The 14,686-nt window shown below is 38.8% G+C and overlaps 1 protein-coding gene across 1 annotated transcript in view; it reads right to left on the reverse strand.

Moving 5' to 3' along the window:
* The window catches only part of itsn2b (intersectin 2b), a 33,628-nt gene extending 22,768 nt beyond the window's left edge, over positions 1-10,860 (reverse strand). The window contains exons 1-6 of the mRNA XM_027014040.3: positions 10,456-10,860; positions 4,121-4,205; positions 2,613-2,705; positions 2,316-2,379; positions 1,718-1,884; positions 724-942 (exon numbers count right to left, since the gene is read on the reverse strand). Of these exons, the coding sequence (XP_026869841.2) occupies positions 724-942; positions 1,718-1,884; positions 2,316-2,379; positions 2,613-2,705; positions 4,121-4,127 (550 nt within the window). The 5' untranslated portion in view covers positions 4,128-4,205; positions 10,456-10,860. The remainder of the gene's footprint in view (positions 1-723; positions 943-1,717; positions 1,885-2,315; positions 2,380-2,612; positions 2,706-4,120; positions 4,206-10,455) is intronic.
* Between the last annotated feature and the right edge of the window lie 3,826 nt (positions 10,861-14,686).

The raw sequence follows: 14,686 nt of genomic DNA on the forward strand, positions 1-14,686 counted from the left end.
CAGTAGAGGCTCCCTATACTATTCCTGACACAGGGAAAACAGAAACTGCTGGCTTATTAACGAGAGGAAGAGATCCGTGTCGGTGCATTCTCAACACTTGATCTCCATCACGTCAGCAATGATACTGAACGGAGTAGCATTGCAGCATTTTAAATGCTCCGTTCAGTTGCTTCTGAAAGGCAACATTTTGCAATAGAGATGAAATGCTGGAGGTTAAGAAAGGTTCTGTACATTTGGAAGCTCGTAACAATCATTATTATTTAAAAGTTACATTTAAATAAATTATTTATTCTCTTCAACTTCTAATGCTGTTTTAATGTTACACTGAGCTATGTGAAAAAAAATAAAAATTTAACCAGCAAAAAAGTGGCCGGATCTAAAACCATCCAAAATCAGATTTTACATATCATCTCAAAACTCATACTATGACATTTCTAGGTCATAGCGACTATGACATATCTATGATGTCATATAAAATATGATCGCTTATTAAGATGCAAGCCATACTGCAAGCATACTCCTTTTTTCACTATGTAAATCTAGTCATGTAACAATTACCAATAAAAAAACAAATAAACAAAACTTCAAAAGCTAAACAGAGATAACACAGTACGCATGTTTATTGGAATAGTGATATTTCTACTGATATTAAACAAAAAACATAAATCCTGTTCATTGCACTCCAAAGGATGTCCCCGGGTGTTGAACCACTCGATGACTTACCGCTGGTGAGAGATACCGGTGCAGGCTGCAAGATGCCAATAGGTCCATTGGGCAGAGAAGGAGGGCTAATAGTGGGCATTATTGGCATGGCCATTCCAGTAGGCATCATTGGAGTCATGCCATGCAGAGGGCCTAAGGAGGTCAACGTGGAGGCCAGTGGCATGGGACCAAGAATGGGCACAGTGGGCATCATGGGAACATTCGGCATGGATGCCATCGCTGGAAGAACATGAGAATCAAACGTTATTTTTTAGTGACTCATAATATAAATGTTGTCACTGATATAAAAGCATGGCTAGAAAAATCTTAATCATTCAAAATGAATGTACAATAGATTAGACTAGTAATAAACAAAATAAAAAAAAAAATTAAAAAAAATCAGTTAAACCAGGTAGTAGTCTCCAAATAACATCATGAATGCTAATTAGCACACAGTCATTGTTAGCCATGTTAGCATATGTGGGGGAAATTGGGGGGGGGACTCCTCTAGAGGTGTGACATGCTAGGCAAGAGCACGGCACATTCTAAAGGCTGCTGCAATACATATAACAAAGTCAGCCAAAGTCACTTCTACATCACCGAATACCGCACCTCGGCTCAGGTTAGTTTACAGGCTATACTCAGAACAAAAAACATTTTTTTCACCTAGTCATTTTTCTCCATGTTTCTAAACCCAACCCAAGAACCAACCAAACCCTTTAGAGTGTCTCTTGAGCAGTCCTCTAGGTAAGTGAGCCACTAGTGGGTCCAAAACTGATACCTACATTTAGTCAGCATGGCCAAGACAGCCAAATGGGAGAGCCAAGCACACAAGCTAGAAATAAGTCTGAATCTCCAGCATGTTCAAATTATGGGTATTACTCAAACAGCAGCACATTTTCCCAATTTTTCAATCTGTTATTTTGCAAGATCCAATACTACTTAGACCCAAAAGCAGAACTGTTTACTAAGCAGCAGTAAACAGCTACAATGATGTGGTGAGGTGGTAACTTGCCGAGTGGTGTTATTGGCATGGTGGGAGCAGGCACCGGTGGCTGCTTCATAATGATGGGCAGTGCCGATGGCAGATTCTGACCCTGCAACTTCATTTTGATCAGCTTCATGGCAATAGAGAACTCCAGACGGTCCATTTTGCCATCCTTGTTCATGTCAGCTAGGGTCCTGTGAGCAGAAAAAATACAGAAGCTTCCTGAGAATGAGAGAACATTTCTCACGTGTCATGTTTTCTTTAGGAAAAATATTGTGTGTTGCAACTGGTTGTAAAGATTATCTGTACAATACTTTTAATTATGAGTTCTTTTTAGTATCTGTAATGCTTGAAAGAGAACAGTAAAATTAACATTTGAGATCTATTCCAGTAAAAAAAATAATAACTGTTATTACCTCAAAGTCTTACCACATGATAAGTTTAAAGATCAACTATGAATGTTGGTAGGTTAGCCATTTCATTAATTAGCTTTATTCTTTATTCTGCAGACCAGATTCACTAATATCTCCCTTCATCTTCAAGAGTGCTTACTATGCTCAAAACAACATCAGACTGCAAGAAGAAAAGTTCAGAAAGCATTCACTGAAAGTAACTGAGTGCTCACCAAATCTCAGCCAGCACCGAGGAAGGGAGGCCTGACTGCAGGAAGAACTTACGCGCCTGCTCGCCTATACACAACAAGGACATTAGACAGAGAGAAACACACAGATAGAGTGACAGGGAGACAGAGAGAGAATGACTCAGGACATTCCTCTAGAGCAAGCGAGTCGAGTGGAAAATTCCACCTTTGTCCCTCAGAGGCACCAAATAGCTGAGAAAAGCAGCTAGAACTTGCCTGGCTTCTTTTTATTTCAAATTAATTAAAATTTGAATAGTGCCAAGAACCCAACCCTGTACATACCAGACACACATCCTTGTGTTGGGGAGAGGGTGTCAAATTTCTGATCATGTTTATCCCTTTCCTCTGGAGTTATAGCCCAAATGCTGCGACCACCTGAAAGAGAAAGAAAAGCAAAGTGGGATATGCCAATTCCCACCCACCAGCTAGCTAGCTCTGCCCTGTCCTATGACAACTACCACCCGTGGAGAGTGTGGTAAGCACGTGCTTCCTCTGAGAAAGATAAAGCCAGACATCACATCTTTTCTAACTCCTGGCCAAGCTCTGACAGAATGCCGTGCAACACATTTGGAGGATAGCTTACTGCCCTTATCAGCATGAACAGACAAATGTCCAGGAATGTCTACTGTTGCTCCAAATATCAATGAGCAGCATAATGAGCTCTTTCTCCCACCCAGAGAGCAGCATGGATTTGCTCCCTTGGACTCCCAACCAGATGCCTGTGACATCATTGGGCAAGCTCACGATGATAGGTTTTCTGCTTTTCTGTGGTGCCACACAATGTATGTGTGTAGTCATACATGCAGATGCTGGAGTTTGTTTTATAGGAGTATATTAATTATCATCATCATCAAGGATCAACAAATGTTTGGTATAACTAAGAGTAGTATGTGGGGACACTTTAATAAGGATGTTAGTAGTATTGATATCTTGATGCAACAATAACTGCAAGGGATTATTATTACTAAGCAAAATACAATAACTCTTTGATAGGTTAATGTTGGTCATCTTGAGCAAGTATTCAAAGGACAGGATTTTCACAAGCACAGCATTCCCATGCAGGGCTTGTATATAACAATCCAGTGACTTATAAATTCAGTACGCTGTAGCAGTTATCACTAATAAGCACTTAAAAAATGCACTGAAAATTAGTAATGAATATAACAGTATTCTGTAAAACAAAGAAAGAGGTATGCTTTAGGTATTGACTAATGAGATATACTTTCGGAATTGACTAATGTTTTATTCAAGATCATCACACATGAGACCCAAGTGAATACCAAGATCATAACTAATCAAGTCTAAGCCAAGACCATCAACAAGAGTGGAGACTGGGCCAAAAAGATACCATAAACAGGGGTGAAGTGGTTGAATCAGACTCAAGACACAATGCAGGTTTAATACAAGAACATCTGTATTTTTTTCTAAAAGTCACAAAGCTGCTAGGTATTCTTCAATAGAACAACAAAGCCTATTTGCCAAGCCAGCAAATTTGAGACTTCATATAACATTGGACTGGATCAATAAAGCTAATTCACTACTGACTTTGTGCAAGAGTGAGCAGTTCAGTAAGCTGGAGATGTAACTGCATGCTGCACCAAGACTAGCACAGTGTATGCTTGATAAAAAGATACATTCAGCACAGAGCAATGTAGAAAAAGTCTGTGTCCTTGTGCAGATCATCATTCACCCATCTACACACAAGCTAACTGAAGGCTACAAACATGCACGCACGCACATATGCGCGTGCGCACACACACACACACACACACATAAAGCAGAGGTCTTACCATTCATGGCTGCAGGTGGTGGTGAGGGGGTGTGGATAGGAGGAGTGTGGTTCCAGTCCTCGTTTCAGCTGGCAGGCTCAGGCATCTGCACTCCACACACACATATACACACCCACAAACCCACACACACCCACATGCACATGCGCACAAAAAACAAAACAAAACATCCAGCCATTAATAATGCAGAGGAAGGTTTTCTCCATCTCCATTCTTTAGTCAGACAAAAAGAGAGACACAGTGTGAGTGAGAGAGACAGAGTGAGTGTGATTTACCCAAAAAGCAGCTGAAACTAGTTTTCGAAAGTGCCGGTGATTCAATTACATAACATAGAAGCAAAGGCAAGGTATTACTGGTGCAGGTAAATGCTTTTAAAAGGAACTGATCACAGCAGAATGCAAGACCTCCATTTATTAACTACACAACAAACATTCACCAACATATTGAAATCAAAAATATCAAAATCTAGGTTTTATTTACACTCATAAGCCATGTAACCTGGAACCATGCATCATACATGTCCCCTCACTCAGGACGGTTATTGCCTCAGTTGTGCTATGACCTATAACTGCACAACTACACTGTGGATTTGTGGTCTACCAATTAAATGGCTGACTGATTAACTGCCATCTTGAAATAATTAGCATCAGCTGATTGTCTATGAAATAAAAGTGGAATCCGGTAATCAGCCTGCGTCGACGTGCACTTATAAAAACCACGCTGTGCTTCTAAAAAACTTCCAAAAGTTAGAAAATTATTACGTGAAAGGGATGACATTGGATGCAGAATAAGTGCCATTCCTGCTGGACAGGTACACAATCTGCATAATGTTTTGAACGGTTTGAGTGACAGACTTTACATTATGGCTAAAGTAGATCATCTTTATCACTTATAGAGCCAAGTAAAGTAAAGCAAAGCTACGGGTTAAGTACCTTCAGAGAAATGCACATAATGCTGGTAAACTGCATCAGACTCCCATGCACCTAATGATGCTAACTAGATAACACAGGTAGTAACTGAGGGGAGCTCACTACCAAGAAATACTGGAAAGCAAAAACAATTTTCACAGCAGCAGTGTTAACAGATTTAGAATTTCACCATCAAGAGGCTAAAAATCATAGGAGGCTTGCTTTGTGTTCATGAATGGGAAAATTAGGCTGACTTAAGAGAAAAAAATAAAGCAAACAGAGACAATACAGCCAATAACAATGTTAAATAAATATTCATTTAATTTCAGCGTTATTATTAAATTGTCATATTTTACCAGAAAATAAACCAACAATGACATATCATCAGCAGTATTCACTGGCCATCAGCCTTTGAAACACCCATAGCAGAAGACCACTATTGTAGACCTACAAGGTTTTGTCAAAATTAAAATTTTCACTGCTCTTCTGCAGAAAAAAGAAACTTACAGACTACAAATACATTTATAACCATAAATGGCACATCTTGTCTAAGAAATACAAACAATTTGCTGTTAAAGCTTAACCTTACCTTAAGATGTTAGTTCTAGTCGTAGTACTTAGGCTCAGATTCTGATAGTAATGAGAAGTTGATAATAATGATAATAATGATAATAATGAGAAGTTGAAAAATAAACAAATCATCTATGCTTGAATGCTTTATCTGAAACATGAACTTCAGGGTTAAGATTACAGGCCAGATCAAGAATTCTTAGCTTCTATGGACTTCTGTGAGCTTCTAAGGGTTAATTTGTGGGTGGAGTGACTATTCATTTTGTCAGTAAGCTGAAAATTGTACTACAAGTATCCTATTTGACACCTATTCCATATGCTGAAAAAAAAACAAAAAACAAAAAAAAAAACCACTTTTACTTTCCCTCAGACTTTAAATGCTAAACAGTCTTGATTGTCAACACTATTACCACAGGTTCATTACAGATCTCCAGCTGACAAATCCATCGCATACATGTGTGGATCATCTAGTTCTCAGTGGCAGTGAGTACCACCTTAGGAAGGGGGAGGCCGAGGGGAGATATGCACCAGAGAGATACCAACCAGATGGGAATCATGCAGGATTCTAGAAGACTGTCCTGTTGGGTGACATTCTCCTTCTCCCCCAGACTTCCTGTCACTGCTGCCCCATAGTGCATTATGCAACATTCACAGCCAGCAGGTAGACTGAGTGCATTGTTTCCCATTTGCAGATCTTCAAGTGATCTTAATATGCAACTGCATATGTTGAGAACACTGATTTCGATTTGCCTCTAGATTCCTTGTGCTGTGTCGATGTAAGTGTGGAGCATTTGTGCTGGTCCTTGTGGTTTATGCTTGGGGTGGCCAAATGACTGCCAAACACTCTGGTTTATAGCCATGTGTTTTTAAACAGAATTATGTATCAATCTCTTTTTTTGTAGTGTGATGTGTGTTTTCATTTCGTTAAAGTAAGGCCTTATTCTACACACACCCACTGCTCTTTAGGCTTACGTTTCAAAGAATTTCTAATTCTTTAGGCTAAATGACTGCCGTGTTAGACAACGTCATGGGCACATGTTGCATATTCTAAATTTTCATCTTCACCTTTGTAAAAAGACCCTAAGATAATAAACTAAAACCACTTCAAATTGCTGATGTTAACATCCAACATTTGCTTTCTTTTTCACCTGTTGGCACCATTTTGTTCTGTTGGTCACTTTCAGAATGTACATCTGGTATCTAGGGCTAGGTTGCAGCTTTGAAATTAACAACTCCTTCAGCTGTTAAAACTAAAATGCCTTTGGAAACCATATCATTTAAGCAATTGCTGGGCGAGTTGTTGCTTAACTTCATGAACTCTAGCAGGAAACCATTGGATAGATTATCCTAATTTAGTTGACAGCTTAGAAAGTTTAGTATGGTTAGTACAATTTAACACAAAGTAGCCTAGATACAATATAAAAATGTCATTGCCATTTCATAAGTAAAGAATCAACAAAAACAAAAATTCATGCTTTGTACCAAATAAAGGCTGTGTTGCCACATTAAGTTAGTTTACCAGCACAGGCCTACACTCTAGGATTAAAGCTGCATCCATAACCACATACTACCACACTAAATAGTACATGAAAGTATTAATCCGTTCAGATTTCCTGCCATTTATCAGCACTTAACCTCCAAAGGTTACACTTTATCTGTGACACATTGAGTCAGCAAAGTGTCCATACACAAAGTGTTACTTGCTCCAACAGTACATACTGATAAAATGGCAATATACTAATTTGTAGATTATGTGGTTTTAGAGGCATATTAAATCTCTCCCATCTTCCTACCATATAGGATGTGTGGTGAGGGAACTAGTTTACAGCGATCATATTTTTGTGGTTTAAATGAGCCTTCATTGCAAGTAAAACATTTTGGACATGTAAAAAGGGACTTTGCAACTGTTATTCATTTCCTTCAGTGTGTTTGGCTTCAACCCAAAATCACCTGAAACAGATTACTTGCAACTGAAAACCATGACCAGTCAGCCATTCCACTGGCTGAATGTAACACTGGTGTATCGGCTATGAGTAAATTGGTCAATGTGACTGAGTGGATATCTAGTTAGCCTTACGGTTTTATGAACACACACACACACACACACACACACACACACACACACACACACACACAAAGCTTTACCTACTGTTTTCAAAAAAGATTGTTTATGTAAAAAGGTTATTATTTTATGATATAGAGATAGTAAAAATTGCAGTGTAGTACAAGGTTTCCAGAGAAACATTTCACCTTCCCATCCATCCAATATGTATGAACACTCACCACACCACATTAAACTTATTTCTTACAAATACTGCAAAGATGAACAGTTAAGAGTCTTGTGTCAGTTACCATGCATGATTTTTGAACATTCTCCTATTACTCAGCTGTGATATGTCCCTGAGCACTGCTGGCTAACCACTCAATCATGTCAAGTCACCACTCAAGACAGTTGGGATACAGTCTGTAGTTGGACATCTATAAACGTAACTAATATCGTCAGTGACTAAGTGCAGGGGAGGTATTTCTACTGAAGTGGGTGGTGGGTGTATGCTGTGTGTAACTGAAAGGCTGTATTGTGAGAAGAAAGGTCTACTACCACTTCCTTCTCTTCTGAGAGAAGACTGAAACCACCCTGTTACTGGCCTGTTTTTACATGATATTGGCACTTTAAAATCTAGAAGTATATTAGCTATAAAAAGCTAAAATCATTTACTGATTCCATCTGATTTTCAAATAACTGAAACCCATAAAAATACTCTATTAGTTTTGGGGTTAATACAGATATACTATAAAAATAAAATCTCATTTGCTCAAAGGGAGAAAAACAAGATAGACTCAAAATATATGATGGCAACTTGGTCCAGATTCACCTACTGTTTTAATGACATGCCAGCAAAAGCAAATAGACTGTGAGGTCATTGCTGATCACAGCTTGCCCTCCCACTCCACCCTGTGTGTAACTGAGCAACCATAGAGGAATGAAGAGGGAGGAAGGCAGAAACGAAACAGGAAGTAGAAAGAATCCTGAACAATGCAGTTGGACTCCCACCAAAAACTTTGTGATTATGTGGGCAAAGGGACCCAAGGGCCACATATATAGAATATGGAACATGGCTTAAATTACAGTGCAGTTATATTCGGTACAATAGTTTACTTTACAGTTTACTTCAAAAGAAAGAAAAGTCTAACTCTTGACCTTTAAAAAATGCTGCCTGCCTTCTAGGTCATTTTCTGCTTTTTGGTCTGCAGTCCTGTGACAGAACCAACAGTGATAATGTAATTGTATAAGACAGGTAAAAGGTAAACTGTAGATTCTAATGTCTCTCCATTAGGTTGAATAAATGACAGTTATGGTGTTTACTAATATGAAATGACATGTTTGAACTTGTAACTTGTTTCACCTTAATCAGAGAGACAGGCTGACTGCAGTAAATATATGCATATGCCTTGAAATCAAGGCTAATCAGATAGGTTACACTCAAATCATGTGTCATCTTTGACTATTCAAAGGAAACAGGAATATATTAAAATGTAAATATGAAATGTGCTGACATCTTAAGATGCGTGTGAAACTGCATTAACATCAGCTGAGAAAAGCATGCAGGCTTATATCCAATAACCAGAATTCATTAAATAGCAAAACACATAACGTATGTCCCACTCATGGTAAACAGTTGGTGTTGATTTGAGTTTTAAATAATGACTATAGTCTGGCTATAAGCATTGCAGAACTGTATTGTAAGACCGAAAAACAGATCTCTAGTTTATGAACATTACTAGCCAAAATGACTCCATAAAACACACCAAAATACATCCATAGTGCTGGCTTTAGAACAGAAAAGGTAAGGGAATATATAAATCCTATTTTAACTGGCACATGGATGTATGGATGCAAAATCACACTGCCAAGAATAAACATGGCTTAAAGATCTAAATATAATGTAATTGTTATTAACGATAAGCAGTTAAATTCTGACTAATATAAAAGGTGTCCTAAGGTATCTGATATTCTGTAGCCAATAATTACATGTGGTCATGCAAGCTCAGCATACCTTGAATCATCCTAGCCATCCTTGCTTCCTAAATCTGTTTACAATATGAGTGTGATTTATAGGCACTAAAGGTATTGATTCTTTACTACTTTAAGAAATTTGAGCCTTCTTAAGTGAGAAAACACAAGCCAGAGTTATGAAATATAGCTATATGCTTATTAGAATGAGCTATAATACTTTGTGCAGCATAGGAAAGATTACATTCATTATCCTTTGAAAACAAATACAGGTATTCATACCTCTGGATTAATAAACAGGACATCAGGGTAAGAGCAAATCTGGGCCAGATCACGCTACTGATGTACTGGACTTTTTTCTTACCCCAGTTACCTTAGATATGTAGACTTCTACAGGTCACCACCAGGAACTATCATTACAAACGTCGTTTCGAAAATTGAGAGTACCAACTCCAATGACGTGACAACCTGTCATGTCTACTGTGTAGCTGCAAGCAGAAATACTAGTTTACAACTTGCCCAGCTGGTTTGTGAAAAGCATCTTTGGAGACCTTTTTTCCCCACATTATGACGATATTGGGATAACACACTCGATCACAAACATCGTTTTAAATTTAACCGACACAAAGCCGCGCCAATAACTTTATTTCGCTAGCTGACCCTACTTCACTGGAGCAAGTTTTCGTCGAATATTCATCTTAAGTGTTCGAAATTCATTAAAGCTGCAACGCTACCGTATCTAGAGCATGAACTCGTGCAACCTTTTAGATATCTGAAAGGATAACGATGGTAGCCGTCATCCTTAAAAGCCAGCTACATTTGACCATTGTAAGACAGCTGCTACTTACATTACACAACACATGAGAAACTGTCATCGTGCGTTGTGCTTGATCCCACGGAGATGTAAATATTCCCCTTCGAAGTCTTCTCATGTAAATCCAGCAACGAACCAGACTGCTATCATTTGTGAGAAATTCAGACTTTTTGCCCCCTCCTCCTACTCTTCCTCGTCAACGCTGGCAACCTGTTGCAGACAGCGCTGTCAGACACACAACATGGCCGCCTGCTCTGCGGCGAGCCTCCAGCCCTTCGCTGCAGTTCAGCCTCGCGCTGGGAGGAGGAGCTGCTCGCGCGGCCGCCGCTAGCTGTCGGTGAAGCCCTGTTGCATCTTCGCGATTTTCTGCGTCAGCGCCTTCGGCAACCTTTATATTATTGATCGTGCGTAGAGCGGCGAACGGCTTCTCGCCACCCACCATAGAAGCGTTTTTTTTGCGTCAGCGTTTATCGCCACACCCTGATCTGGGCAGCTCTTCAAAGTGCAGTCATCCACACTCTAGTTTTGTCAGTTTTTATTTATTTAAATTTTTTTTTTTTTTTAACGTTTTGCAGCATTTATAAACATAGAAATTGGCTTGATCACGTGATCCTGTTTAGTAATTGTAGCTAACCTTATAGCAATTGATTGCTTAGTGCATAGTTTTCAACAACAATAAGCTGGATATTATTCAAGGGTGTTTGTTTATTTTATGTTTAAAATTAACATTTTGGAGATGGGAATTGTGAGCTCCCAGATTCTACAAATTTTAAAAGATTTTAAACGGAAGGACCTACACTTGATGGTTGTCGCCTGAAGAAGCAAGTACTGTTCTGTTTGGTTTGCAGAGTGACGCCACTGTGTTTGAGAAAGAAAAGACATAGAAGCAAACTGCCCAGAGCAATGGCCATCATGGTACTGACCATATACTGAATTGGGAAGGCAAGTGCATCATCAACATAGATCTGTTTAAAGAGGAAAAGGAAGGAGATATTAATTACCCTTAAGTAAACACTGCATCTGCAATATCGAGATTGAGAAATCTGATTCTACAGAGGAAGAAGAAAAAAAAAGGATCGTTTTTGTCCTAGCAGACAGACGTTAAAAATACATTGGTCTCTTGCCTGAATCTCTTCCATCAAGTCACATGGGACCACACCAGAGATGACTGAGATCTGGAAGTGAAACAGCTCAGAACCCTAAGCAAAGAATTACACAAAGGTCACTGACCCAACCCATATACTCAATATAAAAGAAAAAGTCCAGCAAATAGGACAAATCAGAAACCTACAATCCACCATCACCGAATGTTCCCCATTGGTGGTTATGAATATAAACATGAATGACTATAAGAACCTTACATAGCAACTGATCTCCAGTCCCTCAGGGTTGTAGAAAGTCTGACTGAGCCTCTTCTTTGGGTGCTGTCTCATCCTATCCTTACTGAGTGTTAGAAGGGTTCCTGGAAAGACCGAGGCAAGATTGTGTCTATTGTTCCTTTTGTTATATATTAAATGTAGTTGTGGCATTACATCAGTTGACTGTCTCCTGCACCCTAAATAATTGTTGATGTCAACCTGACTCATGGGGGTATGACGAATCTGTATTCATAACAAACAGGCGCCTTTTCTCGCTTGTCTAGAAACATATATAGGTTTGGAATGGAATGATTCTGTAAAATGACTTGGGATGGTGTATATATTCTTCCAAGTTCACCTATGACATTCCAGTTGGTGCGATTGTTGATTTCTGTTACTGTGACAAAAAAAGGGGAACGCAGTGGCTGGTCAGGTTGATATGCCTGCCTCAGATACAGCGTGATTTTGATGACAGGCACCATCACACGAAGTACCTGCAGTGAGAGAGAAGTTTAACTGAGATCCAGAATATGAGGGAATGTGCGTAAGAGTGTAATGTTTATGAGTTTTACCCTCTGTCTGCAGTCAGAGTTGACTGCGAGAGAGGAGAGCCTTAGAGCATCAGTACAGCCACATTCTTTAGCAGATTTCTTCCCGGCACACTGTTTGTAGTGACCTGAGTTCTGAGAGTAAAGATAATAGTGAAGATAACAGCCTACGCATTACCTACTTTGATGACCTCTAAACTCACTTTCAACTTTTTCTAAGAATAAAGGCTTGTTTTCAGGTGCTGACCTTGGAGATGGGGTAGTGCTGGAGAGGTCTTGGTTTACTTGGATCAGCATTGTAGATATTGGCAGAAGATGGAATTAGCATACCAAGTTGTGCTGGAGGCATATAGTTTACCTGAGAAAGCAGCAACATCATGATGGCACATTTCAGCAATGGGGGAGGTAGTCACTTATATAAAAAGCCCCTACTTTTACTCTTCAGAAAATAAGAAATATAACATAGGTTGTCCCAAAGCTCATGACTATGGTGTCAGTGAAATCATTTATATGTTACAATGTGGCTGATTTGTTATGTTACATAGCTATCTAGCTAATAAATACCCATTGGCTTGCTAATAGCACCCCATATTTGCAAGTCCTGTGCAGCAAAAAAGATTCTTTCACACTGGGCAAGATGGAACTTGCTATTATTTGTTAGAAATCCCATGACGAAGTATAGAAACTCCATTACCCATAATTACCTGTTACACAACCTCCTCTGTCAGCAAGTGGGTGGAGACTAGGGATTATAATAAACAGCAGTTGCTGTATACTTGTATGATAAAGATGTGCTTTCCTCCATTTTCTTTATGTGTTGTTTTACTGAAGGGTGGAAATGAGCTCCATTCTGGAAATAAAAGCTAAAATGGAATCCTATCCTGACTCATATTTTGAAAATCATTTCTTCTTATCATGGGATATTATCATGGGAAACCACATGAAGTTTTTCTAACACTGAACACATGAACTGTGCTGTTGGAACACCCCAGGAACACAATACAGCCATTTAACCAATGGAAATTCATGGTGCAAAAGGCTCCGCTCAACTAGTCTCCATGGTAACAAATTGTCTGCAGCAGGTAGCCTGTGAATACATTTGGAAACACTGGTGAGGGCAGCAAAAAAAAATCTCAATTCATATTGTCATTCAGTTTCTAATTTCCTTAAACCTTGAAGTCATTGCTATATATAATGTAGTCAGCCTAATTAAAATTTTATAATTTATGTGGGTTTTTTGGGGTTTAGAAAATTTCAGTCAGTGAGTTCATTTTAAAATGCCCACAGTCATTACGGAATTGGCCAATATAACTGCTCAGCAGTTGGAACCTGAGGCAGTGGAAGGAAAAATGTGGCATTACCTCAGTAAAATTTACACTCCTATTTTAAACCTGTTATGCTGAATGCTAGTTATAACAGTTGGGTGGACATGCCTGTAATGTTTATTTTTTGCCTTAGTGCTTGTAAACCATCCATCACCTCATATCTATCCTTTCATGTATTCTTTCATTTTGCATCATCTTCATTCCTGTGTCAATAAAGGAACTGTGTGGCTCTGTATATCCTATCCTTGTTTTCATTTGACACACCACAACCCTCCCAACACTATTCCAAAACAATATTAATAAATACAGTAATCATCAATCATTCACATTTTCATGAAAATCATGAATTTAACACATTACACCCCAGCAAGTTATAATAAAACTCCAACAAATCCAATAGCTAATGTTAATGAAAAAATAAATTATTGGACATAACCCAGCTGTATTCCTGTTTACATAATTATGTGATTAATGGGTGAACAACAATCACTCTTCAGAGGCAAGGTTTTTATTGCAGTCTACACTGTGAACTACTTCATGTCTACCATTAACTTAGCTAGATGCCTGCCTAGCTTCTACTGCAAAGATAAGTTGAGAAAGTGCAAAGTGTTGAGAGCCCTTGTTTTTTTTGTTTTTTTACAGTGGGGCTCAGTCAGACAGCCAGCAAGTAATAGGGCCTCTTCAGGGCTAGCCTGCTAGACAGTGTAACAAAAAAAATAAAAAAAATAAAAAGAACTTCAGCTACTTCTTTCAGATGTCTGGACCTTCTTGAAGGCAATCATTCACGTGTTTTCAGTCAGCCAGAAACAGACATTTAGTTGTTATCCAATACACACATTTTATAGACTGTCTACAGTAACACATTCTTTATCATTTTTGGCATTATTGTGTTTGGCATTAATGTGGCTCAACTGCTGTAGGCTGAATTGATGGGCATATGTACATGATTTCAGAAATGCTGCTTTGTGACAACGTGTTGAAAAAAGCACTAGACAAATTTGAATTGAAAATGAGTTGTCACAATCACTATTAAT

The sequence above is a fragment of the Electrophorus electricus genome, chromosome 10 (genome assembly GCF_041902795.1).
Source record: "Electrophorus electricus isolate QZ-2024a chromosome 10, ASM4190279v1, whole genome shotgun sequence".
Classification (NCBI taxonomy): domain Eukaryota; kingdom Metazoa; phylum Chordata; class Actinopteri; order Gymnotiformes; family Gymnotidae; genus Electrophorus; species Electrophorus electricus.